At 40.9% G+C, this 16598-nt stretch overlaps 1 protein-coding gene across 1 annotated transcript in view; it reads left to right on the top strand.

The window, feature by feature from the left end:
* Positions 1 to 16598, top strand: part of tmcc2 (transmembrane and coiled-coil domain family 2) — a 155246-nt gene that overhangs the window by 16439 nt on the left and 122209 nt on the right. The window contains exon 2 of the mRNA XM_072278761.1: positions 14454 to 14972. Within this exon, the coding sequence (XP_072134862.1) occupies positions 14454 to 14972 (519 nt within the window). The remainder of the gene's footprint in view (positions 1 to 14453; positions 14973 to 16598) is intronic.

The raw sequence follows: 16598 nt of genomic DNA, 5'->3' as shown, positions 1-16598 counted from the left end.
CCCCTGTGGAACACCACTGGTAACCGGCAGCCAACTAGAATAGGATCCCTTTATTCCCACTCTCTGTTTCCTGCCAATCAGCCAGCGCTCTATCCACGTATGTAACTTTCCTGTAATTCCATGGGCTCTTATCTTGTTAAGTAGCCTCATGTGCGGCACCTTGTCAAAGGCCTTCTGAAAATCCAAATATACAACATCCACTGCATCTCCCTTGTCTAGCCTACTTGTTATTTCCTCAAAAAATTATAATGGTTTTGTCAGGCAGGATTTTCCTTTAAGGAATCCATGCTGAGTTCTGCCTATCTTGTCATATGCCTCCAGGTATTCTGTAACCTCATCCTTGACAATCGACTCCAACAACTTCCCAACCACCGATGTCAAGCTAACAGGTCTATAATTTCCTTTTTGCTTCTTTGCCCCCCTTCTTAAATAGCGGAGTGACATTTGCAATCTTCCAGTCCTCCGGAACCATGCCAGAATCTATCGACTTTTGAAAGATCATCGCTAATGCCTCTGCAATCTCCACAGCTACTTCCTTCAGAACACGAGGGCGCATTCCATCTGGTCCGGGAGATTTATCTACCTTTAGCCTATTCAGCTTCCTGAGTACTTTCTCTGTCGTAATTGTGACTGCGCACACTGCTCTCCTCTGCCACCCTTGAGTGTTCTGTATACTGCTGATGTCTTCCTCAGTGAAGACTGATGCAAAATACTCATTCAGTTCCTCCGCCATCTCCTTATCTCCCATTACAATTTCTCCAGCATCATTTTCTATCGGTCCTATTTCTACTCTCACCTGTCTTTTACTCTTTATATCCTTGAAAAAGCTTTTAGTATCCTCTTTGATATTATTTGCTAGCTTCCTTTCATAGTTAATCTTTTCCCTCTTAATGACCTACTTAGTTTACTTTTGTAAGCTTTTAAAAGCTTCCCAATCCTCTGTCTTCCCACTAATTTTTGCTTCCTTGTATGCTTTTGCTTTAACTTTGGCTTTGACTTTTTTGTCAGCCATGGTTGCATCCTTTTTCCATTCGAAAATTTCTTTTGTTCTGGAATATACCTGTCTTGCACCTTCCTCACTTCTCGCATAAACTCCAGCCACTGCTGCTCTGCTGTCCTTCCCGCCAGTGTCCCTTTCCAGTGAACTTTGGCCACTAAAATTTCCTTCACTCCACTGAAATGCCAACACACCAGATTTCGGCTTCTCTTTTTCAAGTTTCACAGTGAACTCAATCATGTTATGATCACTGCCTCCTAAGGGTTCCTTCACCTCAATCTCTCAAATTACCTCCGTTTCATTACACAATACCCAATCCAGTAGAGCCGATCCCGTAGTGGGCTCAACAACAAGCTGTTCTAAAAAGGCATCTCGCAGACGTTCTACAAATTCTCTCTCTTGAGATCCAGTGCCGACCTGATTTTCCCAATCCACTCGCATGTTAAAATCCCACACAATTATCATAACACTGCCCTTCTGACAAGCCTTTCCTATTCGGCATATGGATATGGGGCATGTACAGACAGAAATAACTGAGTTAAAGACACCAAAAGCCAAGCCCCTGTTACTGTACCGCACTATTCTGTTCTACATTCACAATCTGAATAAAACTCAACGATTTGATGCTGTGAATCGTGCAACTTCATTTATATATGAATAAAATAACTGGGAGCGCAATCAATAACAAAAATCATCATGTTACAGGTTAATAGTAAAAGTTGAAGTGTCCCTTTTGAACAAAATATAATGTCTAAAAAGGATAAAATTTTACAGCTTTTTGTAATGCCTTTCCATGTGTGCGTAAAAGACGTTCCTGAATGTTATTTCCTGTGTCCCTCCTCCCGTTAAATTCTTGGTTTACAGCTTCTTCCAGGATGCAATTTGCATGTGTTATTGTATACACTGAATTACAGTTTAATTCATCTCCTTACTTTCTATTTTAAGTTGCCTTGACTTGCTTTCTATGTGACATCTGATGTAAAAAAAAATCGTGTTTGGGGTGGTCATTGCCTGGCACTTCATTCTAGCTGCTTATCATTACACATCTAAAGTTGTCTATGTTTAACCTCATGTATGCAAAGCGGAATTGTTCAAGTTGTGAAGTGATAATAAGGAAACTACCAAAGGATATAGATATGTTATCAAAGATAAGCAGGGAAACAGACACAGCCGAGGGCGAAGAGCACAGGACAGAGAGACGGAAATACCATTGGAGAGTAGAGTAGAACTTCTGGTTAGACATTCTTGCAAGAGAAGTGGACGTGAATTCAACAAGTAGCTGAAAATGAAATAAAAGTGCAGCTGCCAAAAATCTGAAATAAACAGAAAAGATTACAAATACTCAGCTGGTCAGGCTACATCCGTGGGAACAGAAACAGAGCTAAAGTTTCAGGTCTAAGACCTTTCATCAGATAACAAGCTCTTTTTCTCTTTCTCTCTCATGCAGCCTGACCTGTTGAATAATACCAGCATTTGCTGTTTCTATTTCTTATTTCCAATATCTTCAGTTCTTTTGATATGACTAGATTAATGGGTCAGCAAAGATCTAACAAATGGAGTATAATTTGAGAATACTCTTTTATTGGCATGAAAAACAAAGAAAGCATATTTAAGTGGTGAATCTAAATTGTAGAGAGTTTCAAAATAATTATTTGTGGAAGGCTTGTATGCCGAAGCAGCAGGGAGGCTAAGCCAGAGAATAGAGGGGTGAAAGGAGATTAGGTTGAAATATATAGAATCCCTTGGGGTCTTGATATGTTGGATTTGGAAAGGTTATTTACACCAGCGCTCCCCAACCACCAGGCTGCGGACCAGTACCGGGCCGGAAAGCGTGTGCTACCGGGCCGCGAGGAAATGATATGAGTCCACTGCACCTTTCCTCATTCCCTGTCACGCACTGTTGAACTTGAACATAGGGTTGCCAACTGTCCCGTATTTGCCGGGACATCCTGTATATTGGGCTAAATTGATTTGCCCCCTACGGGACTGCCCTTGTCCCGTATTTCCCCCGCTAAGGTAGAGCGTTCCTATGAAACCGTTCGTGCTGAAACGGCGTAAAGCAAAGAAGCAATTACCATTAATTTACATGGGAAAATTTTTTGAGCGTTCCCAGGCCCAAAAAATAACGTACCAAATAACACATAAAACCTAAAATAACACCAACATATAGTAAAAGCAGGAATGATATGATAAATACACAGCCTATATAAAGTAGAAATAATCTATGTACAGTGTAGTCAGGAAGATTAAGCCAAAACCGATTTGTGGGGGAAAAAAATCGGCACATACGCGCATGTGCACGTCACGCATGCGCACACAGGTGCCCGCGCAAGGCTTCATGGTCATGGTAGTCTTTCTCGGGGTAAACACAAGTGTCCCATCAACACACACCAAAAATGCTGGTGAATGCAGCAGGCCAGGGAGTTTTTATAGGAAGAGGTACAGTCGACATTTCGGACCGGGACCCTTCATCAGGATTTGACTGCTACCATTGTCCCTTATTTGGGAGTGAGAAAGTTGGCAACCCTAACTGTGAAAGACATGTTGAGGTGAGTTTAACCCTACTTGAACACTGCCCCCTCCCCCCACCCCCCAGTCGGCTGGTCTGCAAGAATATTGTCAATATTAAACCGATCCGCAGTGCAAAAAAGGTTGGGGACCCCTGATTTACACCAAATCTAGAACTAAGGTATACTGTTTAAAAATGGATACTTTGTTATTTATAACAATGAGATACAATTTTGTTTCTTTCAGAGGGTCTTAAGTCTTTGAAAATTTTTGAACAAGCAATTGACAGCAGTGTCTGAATATTTTTAAGGCAGAAGTTTATAGATAAGGGTGCAAAATGGATTGTGATGTTTTTGGAGTTTCCTGTTTCTTTTACAGTTGAACTGTTCACCAACATCAATGCCTGGGTGTGGTAGGATGACAGAGGGTTGATTTAATGTGTTGATTTTGAAGTTGTTTGGCTTTGTTTGTCTTCTGTTTTTGCTGTTTAGTGTGTATACAGTCTATGAAGACTGTCTTGGGTATGTGAAAAAACTGAAATTTGGCTGTGTTCCCAAAGTTATTGCAGAAAACCAATCAGATGCTCAAAGCTCATTTTGATACATGTTGATCAAGGTAATTTGTAAGTTCTCCACTTAACATCTTTGTTGGTGAAAACAATCTTATTGACAGGTGAGTGGGAATATTGAGTATATGCAGAGATGAACCACCATAACAATGATTGATCACCATAGATATCATTCGGTCTGTTGCAAGAATACAGTTATCGATCATTCTATCAGTTGTGGCATAACTGATGGACATTTGCTTTCTGTAACAGGTTATTTGGTTTACATTTGAAATGCAGGATGTAATATTGCTTCAGGAATGTATATCAGTTGTCTATTCATCATTGGAATCTTGGCATCTTTGCTGTCTAAGTTGATATGCAAGCCAGGGCAGTATGATATGGAGAGCAAACTGTTGCCTATGCAGCAGGGTCCCCCTTTCCAAGCAGCTGATGAATCCAAAGGAACGGTATGGTTTGTCCTCTGGACTGAATGAGGTGGTCACCGAATCTGTGTTTGGCTTCTCCATTGGGGACGAAACTATGTTATGAGTACCAGTACATTAGATAGGTGGAAGAATAGGTTCAACATATCCATCCCTTAACTTCTCTGCTATTCAAAACTAACTTATTAGCTCTCTTTCCAAGTTCTGACAAAGAATTGATGACCTGAAGTATTAACTCTTTTATCTTCCGTGGATGCTGCCAGATCTTCTTGTGTCTCCAGCACTTTCTGATTTTATTTCAGATTCTCAGCTTCTGCATTTTGTGTAATTTTCATAGATTGATATGTTTGAGTTAGTTAATCTTTCACTTGTTCTCATTCAACCTTCCCTGGCAGCAATTTCCAGGTTTGGCTAGTTACTATGTAACTATGCCACTCCTGGTTAGCACTGAATTTTCCCATCCAGAGATTTTTTTCAGACCCCTTTCTTATCAAAGTCTTATTCTGTATGGAATGGAGCTGACACAAATGTGCGATGAAAAGTATTCAACTTGTCCTGAGGTCCTGTGGTAATGTGGGTCCTGAATTAATGTGGACTGCATCTCCGCGGGTTCCTGGCTATAACACCTCTAGGCATCGTGGGCATTCATCATTTCAATCTTCATCCCACTGATGGATATGCTAATGTCTAGAGATGGAAATACAACTGTAGCAAAAAATAGATTGCAAGAACAGCTCAGTGATTCAAGCAGTATTTGTCAAGCTGGAGGGATGGCTGATGCTTCAGGTCCAGACCCTATATTAGGACTGAGAATGAGATGGAAATAGTATTTAAGGAACTGAGGGAGATGGTTGTGGCAGGTGCTGGCAGGTGATACGAAGAGCCATGTGAGAAGGAGTTGATAGTTACTGTTGATGGAACCATGGGATAAAACAATGGAATTTGAAACAAGCCGGGAGACGGCAAAGACAGCTGGGATGGTGGAATCTGCTAAGTAAGGAATGTAATATGTGGATCCTGATGAGGGAGGGATGATGGACAGATGGGATCAGTTGTGGAAAAGGATGGAAGGCCCAGTGGGTTGAGTGCGTATGTGAAAGACAGATGGAACTAGATGGGTGAGGGAGAAGACACTGGATAGATTAGAATAAAAGAGAAAGGAAAATAGTGTGCAGATTCAAGATAGCCAATGTGGACAGAACCCATATGCTTGGAAAAGCAGTCTACGCTTGGTCTTTCAGATATAGAGAAGGTCAGATTGAGAGCACTGAGCTCATTCAGCAAGGTAGGAGAAACTGTTGCATCTCCTACAGTTGCAGGGGACAGGGAGGGATGAGTGAAATGGAAGGGGTTTTGATCGAATTGTTTCAGTCTGAGTTGAGTCAAATTGATTAATTTCTGGGATGGCGCCCTTAACTTAGGGAGGTCCTTGGTGAGGCTGTTACACCAGTCCAACTCACCAGATCATCCTGTCCCCTGTGATTTACTCTGCCACTTAGTAGCACTGAACTGTGAAGTCAGACAGCCATGAGGAATTGTGAGGGAATCACGTATTTATACAATTCATGCGTATTTACATGCACTGTTTATTTCAAATTGTTCAATTAACTAATCATCCTTTAGGAACAGGAGTTCAAATTTCAGATTGTTGGTCTTATTTGAATTTTGCTCCTAGTGCCTTGATGGTTGATGCTCTGTAATGGAAATAACAGTACTTGTTCATGTGGACATACTTAAGTGTGGCACATATTGTGTGATGCCATTCTGTCAAAATTTACTGCAGGAACAATGTAGACTGAATATTGTAGCAATTCAGTAAGCTATCCTTAAAGTAATTGTATATTCTTTCTTCCTTGCATTATCGAAATTCTACTAAAGCAATTGATAAGCTGGCTTGCAAGCTCTGCAATTACGTAGGCACTGGCTGAAGCATAAATTCATGTGGGAGAAAGTATATCTAAGGATGAACTTATTACTACCAAGTTTCAAGTTAAGCCAATTTAGACAGTAAAGAAAATGCTTGCAGGTAGATAGTGTTCCTGTAAAGTGTTGCTGTGCTCTCTCTTGTTCCAGTAGGTTATTGTAATTGGGTTTCTTCAATTACCACATCAGTTTATTTTAGTTTAGCACAAGCTGAAAATGTGCTACAAAATCACAAACAAGAGAAAATCTGCAGATGCTGGAAATCCAAGCAATATACACAAAATACTGGAGGAATTCAGCAGGTCAGGTAACATCAGGTCTTGGCCCAAAACATCAACTGTTTACTCTTTTCCATAGGTCTGCCTGGCCTGCTGAATTCCTCCAGCATTTTGTGTGTGTTGTGCTACTGAATTTCCAAAATATTTTTTCTTATTAATTCATTGGTAATATTATTTTATTCTACTTTATGACATAATATTTTAATGGTATTGAAAGGTAGTCTGAAATAACATCTGACTAATCCCTTTCTGGATTCTCTAATGTTAATTTTTGCAGTTGCTAAGAACAACTGACTGTGGTTCTGACCATCGGTCGTCTATGTATCTTCCAACCCACAGTCTGTCAGTTTATCATGCCGTAAACAATGAATTCAGTTGAATACCTACTTATGCTACAATGCAAGTGGTTAACTGTGGTTTGGGTAGGATGTTTGCTCAACCTCTAATCTAAATGTATGGTATTCCATGCAAGAAGGTACTGGTGAACCACAGCGATGTTCTGTGGGCTACATACAATACTTCTAAATATACCTGTTTTTAATTACTCTCTGCAATCTATACAGATTTCATGTTCTTCAGAAGTATTCGTACTTAACTCAAGCAAGCAGGCACGGCGCCTTTAAGCGGATGAAGTTTCATCGCTGGAAGTGAGGTGGGGTGGGGAGGGGGTGGAACTCCAAGTCAGGTTGAAACACAGAATGAGACCTCCTCTACCCAGCATCTTGTTAGCAAATGTGCAGTCACTAGAGAACAAACTTGAGGACCAGAGGATATAATTGGAATATTGAAGGGAAATGAGAAATTGTTGTACTCTGTTTTACCGAGACGTGGCTTAGATATGGCGATCAGACCTGAAGGCTTCGTGTTATAACAGGATGGACTCTCTGTGGTGCTCTGATGTGGCGGCTTTGTCAAATTTATGTTTTGCCTGACCTTGAGCATCAAACAATCAAAGGCTGTCCATTCTGTTTACAACAGAGTTCTCCTCCGTGATCCTGACTGCAGTTTAAATACCACTCGCCAACTCTAATCAAGTGCTTGAGATACTGCATGATGCCATCTCCAAACAAGAAATAATCCATCCTGACACATTTCATATCCTAAATGGATTTCAGCCAGGCTTGTGTGAAGAAATCCCTGCCCAATTACTACCAGTATTTAACCCGTAGCACCAGACGTCCCCACACACTAGACCACTTTCATAATAAGATAAGAAATTCCTTCCGTTTTATCTCCAGACTGCATTTCGGGAAATCTGGTCACTTGGCTCTGCTTCTGCTTGCACTCAGGCAGAGGCTAAAGAACAAGGTTCCAGAGATTAGGACAACAAAGAGGTGAGGTGGTCATGGGAGACAGAGGAACAGCTATGGGATTGCTTCACGTCAGCGGGCTGGACTGTGTTCAAGAAATTGTCTGTGGATCTGAATGAGAACACCGTGTCCCAGACTTTATAAAAACAGTTGCAGATGAGTGTGTACCCACAAAATCTGTCAGAGTCTTCCCTAACCAGAAACCCTGGATGAATGGTGAGATCCACAATCTGCTGAGGGCCAGGTCAGATGCATTCAGGTCTGGCAACGAAGAAAGTTGCATGAGGTCCAAGTATGATCTCCAGAAAGCCATCTGAAGGGTAATGTGTCAATTCCAGACTAAATTTGAATCAATGAAGGATACTCAACAGTTGTGGCAGGGCTTGAATACTATCACCTCTTATAAAGTGAAATCAAGCAACACAGGTGAAAACAGGGCTTTGCTTCCAGATGAACGCAATGCCTTCAATACTGGCTTTGACTGTCAAAGTATGGAGGACCCATCACAAATTTTCATTTCCCCCAATGGTCCTGTGATTTTGATCTTTCATCTTTCAGGAGGGTGAACCCAAGGAAAGAATCCATCCCAATATGCTTCTCAGAACAAAAGGTCCACAGCAGATGCCATCTCATTGGCTGTTCACTCAACCCTGGAACATCTGGACAGCAAAGATGCATATATCAGGATGCTCCATATCGACTGCAACTCAGCATTAAAAACTATCAGCCCCTCAAAGCTAGTCAATAAGCTTCAAGACCTTGGCCTCAATGCCTCCTTGTGCAAATGGATCCTCTATTTCCTCACTTGCAGACAATTTGGATTGGCAACAACATCTCCTCCATAACCTTCATAAGCACAGGTGCTGTGTGCTTAGCCCCCTTTTGTACTTGCTTTATGCATGTTGTGTAGCTAAGCACAGCTCCCATTCCATGTTCAAGTTTGCTGATGACGCCATTTTTGTCGGTTGAATCAAAGGTGGTGATGAATCAGTGTGTAGGAGGGAGACTGAAAACCTGGCTGAATGGTGCCACAGCAACAGCCTCTTACTCAATGTTAATAACACCAAGGAGCTGATTATTGACTTCAGGAAGGAGAAAGTTTCATGAGCCAGTCTTTATTGGGGGAACGGAGGTGGAGAGGGCTAGCAAGTTTAAATTCCTTGGTGTTAGCATTTCAGACGGCATGTCCTGGGCCCAGCACATAAGTGCAATTATGAAGAAAGCATAATACCTATACTTCCTTTGCAGTTTGTGAAGTTTCAGCATGACATCCAGAACTTTGACAAACTACTACAGATGGAGAGTACGTTTACTGGCTATACCACAGCCTGATGGAAACACCGATGCCCTTGAACGAAAAATCCTATAATAGTAATGGATATGGCCCAGTCTATCATCTACACAGAATTGTCACAAGAAAGCAGCATCTATCCTCAGTGACCCCTAACACCCAGGATATGTTCTCTTCTCACTGCTGCAATCAGGAAGAAGGTACAGAGCCTCAGAACTTGCACCACCGGGTTCAAGAACATTACTTCTCAACTATCAGGCTCTTGAACCAAAGGGGATAACTTCACTCAGTCTCATTTGTCCCATTACTGAAATGTTCCCACAACATATGGACTCACTTTCAAAAGCTCTTCACCTCATGTTCTTGATATTTATTCATAATTTATTAATTATTATTCATTTTTATATTTTAACAATTTGTTGTCTTTTGCACACTGTTGTACACTCAGTTGGTGCGGTCTTTCAATGATTATTATTTATATACTACTAAAACTCTCATGCTCTGTTTGTGACCTTCAATTAGCGCAAACGGTGCATTACAGCGGCACTTTTTTTGGCTAAATCGAATTAAAATGAGCTAACTTGCAGAATGCAGGCAAAGTTCAGGGCTATATATTTGTATAAAATTGCTCATTCACCAAAAATCAACAGGTTGGCTTTCACCCGAGACCCTATCGGCTATCACGGAGATTGGGACGCGACATCCCGACACATGTGCACGGCCAGCCTCAACAGCGACGCCTGCCGGAGCAAAAGGGCAGGACAGCTCTATTTCGAGGGGTCACATTCTGCTAATAACCATCAGCATGTGCAGGATTGAGACAGATCTAACTGCCACCCATCATTAAGAGATAATTAAATCTTATTGTAATGACGTACTTTGAGACACCCATACAACCTTTTGCTGCAGTCAAAGGACAGCAGTGACTATATCACGTCCATTTAGGAGAGCGTCTGCCACATCATCAAGAGTAATCAGCATCCTTTGGTGTTACTGCTTCGTATCTTCTAGCCAGCATTAGGGTAAAAAAAAAAATGGTCAGCCTAATTATGCCTCGTGGAGAGGGAATGGGGACATTATGGGCAAGAGATGACGCCAAACGTCGTTGGGAAGCGGCAAGGAGAGCGAGAGAACAAGAATCGGATGAAGCCAGGGCTGCATAACTCCAGGGTCAAAGAGTCAGGACAAAAAAAGATGAGAAAAGAATAGACAGAGGAGGAGAGGCATGCACGTCTCCAGGATCAGAGACAAACAACAAACAGCAGAAGAGATGAAGAGACGGGGGATGAAAGGACTGCACATTTCCAGAATGACAACGAGAGGCACAAGGGTGGCAGATAAACCAGAAATGATGCCATCAAAAGTGTCCTCCGTTTAACGAGGAGGAGCTATATTTGCTTCGCTACGCGTTGTTCTTTCATAAACTGAGGTTTTCCACTTCAGTTTCTAAAGCAAAGCGATACCAATAGCATTCAGGAAAATTTAATGTTCATTCTGGTCACATCAGACTGCACTACCCTTCTCTCAAAGGGTGCCCCAACGGGTCACCCATTGTCTAGTTGTTATTAGACTTATTGAGAATGTCTGCAGGAAAATGAATCCCAGGGTTGTATATGGTGACATGCATGTACTTTGATAATAAATTTACTCTGAACTTTTAAGAATTGTGTAAGTTTCAGTCCCTCCAGAGAAACAAGATGAAATTATTGCAGGAATAGAGTTTCGATGTATTGGTTAATGACGTGTTTCAGATGGTATAGCTCAAAATAAAGCTAAAATATTTGAGTTCCAAGTATAAGGGTTACAGAGTGTCAAATCGTATGTTAGTCAGTCTTATAATGGTGCCGGAGATATAAATTCACTTTGTTGTACTCCGTTAACATAACTAATTAAGTTACTAGATCAGTGAAATTCTAATTTGCAATTTCAAGTTCCTGGGTGTCAATATTTCTGAGGATCTAACTTGGACCAATTTCCCCCGGGATCAATAAAGTATGACTATGACTATGACCCAACGTGTCAATGCAGTTGTAAAGAAGGCAAGACGGCAGATATATTTCATTAGGAGTTGGAGGAAATTTGGTTTATCACCTAAAACACTCAAACTTCCACAGGTTAACTGTGCAGACCATTCTGACTAGCTGCATCACTATCTGGTATGCTGGGGTGGGGGGGAGGCACTACTGCATGGGATCGAAGTAAACTGCAGAGAGTGATAAAGTTAGTCAGCTCCATCATGGGTACTAGCCTCCATAGTATCCAAGACATCTTCAAGGAGCAGTGCCTCAGAAAGGTGGCATCCATCATTAAGGACCCACACCATCCAAGACATGCCCCCTTCTCATTGTTACCATCAGGAAGAAAGTATGGAAGCCTGAAGACTCACACTCAGTGATTCAGGAACAACTTCTTCCTGTCTGACATCTAATTTCAAAATGGACATTGAACCCATGTACCCTACCTCACTACTTTTTTGTTTCTGTTTTTGCACTGCTTATTTTAATTTAACTATTTAATAGACATATATAAAAACTGAATTACAGTAAGTATATATAAATTATTATGTATTCCATTGTACTGCTTCCACAAAGTTAACAAATTTCATGACATACGCTAGTGATATTAAACCTGATTCTATTCCGATTTGAAAATGGCTCCCACTCCCTCCCAGTTAGGTGGTCAATATCCAGTTTTGCTTTTGTTATTGGCTAGTCTCTGAAAGTTGGTAGCAATTATGCTTTGCTATGGTTTCATGTTTCTGTAATTTTGTATTTGGGTATCAAGATTAGGTGAGCATTCAGCCTTTGAATGTGCATTCCTTTCAACCAACCTTACTATTGTGTTATCCAGCGTAACCAGTGATTCCTCCGAGCCTGAAGATGCAGAGGTTAAATGTGATAGCTGCTGTAATTATATTCTACGTACAACAGGGAGTGGATCAGAGGTGGCCTATGTTACTATTAATGTAGGTGTCATGTTCAATAGTTGTACCACTGAGGGGATAAATGATTTTCTATTTGAAGAAAATAATCCTAAAATCAAACAAATTAGCAAGTTATCAAAGGGGCATTTCCTACATTAGTGACTTAAACTGTGGGATATCAATTAACTTGTCCACAGACCGATTTGCTCAAAGTTTATAATTATGCCAAGTTTAAAAATAGGAAATTAAAATGGCTGTGCAATCTTATGGCTATTAATTTCTGCTTTTGCCAAATTATAAATGGGAAACCTAGAGGGCATTGATTTAGGCAATATCTTAAAAGATCTCGAAGGTCTAATCCTCTTAAGATGTAGCATGACAATTGATACCTAGAATGCACTGTCTTATAGGGTGTTTTTTTCAAAATCAGGTTTGGCATGTGTCATGAAATTTGTTGACTTAGTAGCAGTAGTACAATACAATACATGATAATATGGAAAGAAAGAACTAAAGCAGTTACAGTAAATTGTGTGTGTGTGTGTATGTGTGTGTATATATATATATATATATATATATATATATATATATATATATATATATATATGATGACAGAGGGGAAAACACTGTTTCTGAATTGCTGAGTTTGTGATTTCAGACTTCTGGACCTCCTTCCTGTTGGTAACAATGAGAGGGAGGCATTCCCTGGGTGATGGGGTGGGGAGGGAGGTGGGTTCTTAATAGTGATGTCACCTTTCTAGGGCACCGTTCCTTGAAGATACCTTGGATATTCTGGAGGCTAGTAACCAAGGTGGAGCTGGCTAAATTTACAACTTTTGGTCCTGTGCAGTAGAAGAAGGTACTTCTAATAAGTGTCTAGACGAGCACTTAAATCTCCAATGAATGCAAGTTATGGGTCAAACTGTTGACTTCTATGGAAATTATTTGAGGTTTGGTATGGACCTTGTGGTCCTGGTCTTATTTCTGTGACTTCATGTTCAGCTTGTCTATTCGTAGTTGTACTCTGAGATAGTAACCATCCCATGTGGAAATGGTGTTGTAACATTATAGGTTTAGACTATTCTTTAGATCTCACTTCATTGCTGCGAGGATGTTCTGCATTGTGAAATATGTAAACCCAATGATAATTAGTCGAGATTTTAGTCACGCTTTGAAACAATCATGCTGGAGGGCAGTGTAATGGAAGACTAGTCTCCTTTGCTGTCTCTGATCATTGTTGGATGACTATTGTTGAAGTGTGTCATCAGAACATGCTTGAGCTTGACTGAGCTACTACTTGTATTTGAATAGTGTGCCACAAGCATATTTCATGATGCATATAGTACATAGCCAAGGTTTAAATTAAAGATTAGAGCAGCTTGGGCACGTAAATTAGATGGGTGCTTTTGACTGGACTGCATTGTGAGGTATATTTGGGTGAAAAAGGTAAAAGGTCACATTGAAATTGTGCCTCCAAATACCAAGTAAACAACTGCCTCAGCTCAAGCAAACCAGGTCCATTTTTCACCTTAATCTCTCTCTGCATGGAGTTTGTATGTTCTTCCTGTGAACTCAGAAGTTTCCTGTCTGCTTTCCTGTCAACGACAAGAAATTGGCAATAGACTGTAAGTGTGAGGTACCAGCTGGGGGAGTTGATGTAAAAGTGGGGAGAATAAAATGGGATTAGCGTAATTTTGGTGTAAATCTGTGCTCAGTTGAAGCAGAAGGACCCGATTCTGTATTGTGTGATACTATAACAACAGAAGTAATATCTGTTAAGCAATCTGTTGGCTTTGTGCCTTTTCTTATTTATTTGCAAATCTTTGTAGATTTGCAAATCTTTGTAGACTTCCCCTATGCATTTTGTCTGTTAACATTGAGGAGTTGTATGAAAACTTGCATTTATTTTGTTTCTTTTCCTTTTGGTTGGAAATGTCTATACTCTGATTCTGTACCACTCATTGAAAACAAAATTTCAATGAAAGGGTTTTTTATTGCAGACAAGAACAGACTGATAACATTGGACTTGGAGGTGGGGGGCTATACATAGACTGAAGCAAAATCATTTATATTTGTTATTGACATGAATAATACATAGTTTTTTTAAATTAAATGCTAAGAGGTGAAAGCTTGACATGGAACTGATTGAAAGGTCTTTGAAGCAGAATATGTGGGACCATTGAGGACCAAGGGATTGAATAATGACATTTTATTTTTTTTTTTGTCTTTTAAGAAAATCCAGCAAATATCGGAAGGAGGTGGTTCAGCTGGTATGTTTGGACATGGTTTGAAGCAGCTTTTCCATCATCGAAAGCGGTCTCGGGAGCGTGATCAGAGTATGCAGGATTCATCCCAGCCCTGCCACCATCCTTATGGTCACTCCGATCATGACTCTGCCGATGAAAAGGAGCGATCTCCTGAAATGCACCGCGTGTCCTATGCTGTATCCCTTCATGATCTTCCTGCTCGTCCCACAGCCTTCAACAGGGTATTACAGCAGATTCGGGCAAGACCATCCATTAAGAGAGGAGCTAGTCTCCACAGCAGCAGCAGGAGAACAAAAAGTGGATCAAGTGAAGCCCAGAAAGGAAGTCCTCATCTTGTGCGCAAAGCACCTCAGGATAGTTCACTGACTGCAATCCTGCAACAGCATCAATACAGGCCCAGGTCATCATCCACTACGGACACCTCAGTTACTGCCGGCGATTTTAACATTGCAGCAGGTGAAGAGCCAGAAAGAACCACTGAGAAGGTAAAGACTGTCTTTGAATTCCAATATCACCAAGTACAGCAGAATGGCTTTGGGGAATTAGTCAAGTTGATTGTATTCTATTATTAAGATTGTGTGTTGTCAAAGTTCACCATTCTCTTAAATGGGTGAGGTCAAAATTAAGCTGAGGTTGGATAATGAGGCAAATAATAACTGGAATCAAAGTTATTTAGGAGGTAGATATTAAGGGTTTCCAAGGAAAATAACTTTTAATGGTTTGTTATTTTGGATCATTTATTGTTCTTAATAAATTTTTAAGGTCAGGCAGCATTTGCAAATTTGTTGATGTTCAACAGTTATGATTTGCTTTACTGGATCTCCTCTAGCTTTATTATATTTATTTCTAAGTAGTTTTCCTTGTATCATAAAACTTGCATACTGCTGTTTGCTCCTATGGCTGTTCGTAGCAGCTTCCGGTGCTGGAATAATTGTGGTTTGTCTTGGTAAGTGCAGCTGGGCTCTGACTAGAGACTGATGTGACCTGAGCAAGATGTTTGTCAGTGCTTCAATTAAAATTAGGAAAGTTTAAAAATGATTATTAGTTTAGTTCAATTTAGATTAGATTAGATTCAACTTTATTGTCATTGTGCCGAGTACAGATACAAGGCCAATGAAATGCAGTTAGCACCTAAACAGAAATGTAAAGAATAGTATTATTTACAAAATAACTGCGAATTAAAAGGTAAGTGCTACATCACACAAATATAAAAGTACTGAGACATTACAATATGGGTGCGATATTGCTTAGCGCGAGGTTCAGCAGGGTCACAACCTCAGGGAAGAAGGCTCCTGTAGCGCCAATGGGATGGGAGAGTTAAAAGTACATGGTTAGGGTGAGATGCATCCTTGATGATGCTTTTCGCCCTGTCCAGGCAGTGTTTATGGTAGATGTTCTCAATGGTGGGCAATTGGGTGCCGATAATACGCTGGGCAGTTTTCACCACACGCTGGAGTGCTTTGCGATCCAATATGGGACAATTGCCATATCACGCTGAGATGTAGTTGGTGAGTATGCTCTCAGTGGTACAGCGGTAAAAGTCTGTCAGTATCCTGGGACAGAGGTGAGCTTTCTTGATTCTCCGCAGGAAATAAAGGTGCTGTTACGCCTTTTTGATCAGGATGGAGGAGTTCAGGGACCAGGTGAGATCCTCGGAAATGTGGGCACCTAGGAATTTGAAGTTTGATACACACTCCACTACAGCTCTGTTGATGTAGATGGGGACGTGAAATGTGATTTCTAGAATGCCTGAAGTCCACAATGATCTCCTTGGTCTTCTGGGTGTTAAGGACCAGGTTGTTGTCGGCACACCACGTGACCAGGTGCTGGACCTCGTCCCTGTAGACCGTCTCGTCATCCCCTCTGATCAGGCCAACCACCGTGGTGTTGTCTGCGAACTTGATTATGGAATTAGAACCATGTACAGGAATGCAGTCATAGTTGAAAAGGGAGTATAGAAGAGGGTTCAGCACACAGCCTTGAGGCACACCAGTGTTCAGGGTGAAAGTGGAGGAGGAGAGGTTGTCTAACTTAACTGATTGGGGTCTGTTAGTCAGAAAGTCCAAAGTCCAATTGCAGAGGGATGAGCTGATACCAAGCTAGTGAAGTTT

This window comes from Mobula birostris, chromosome 14, assembly GCF_030028105.1.
Source record: "Mobula birostris isolate sMobBir1 chromosome 14, sMobBir1.hap1, whole genome shotgun sequence".
Lineage (NCBI taxonomy): Eukaryota > Metazoa > Chordata > Chondrichthyes > Myliobatiformes > Myliobatidae > Mobula > Mobula birostris.
The sequence above is the reverse complement of the archived record's forward strand: the minus strand, read 5'-3'. Positions and strand labels throughout refer to the sequence as shown.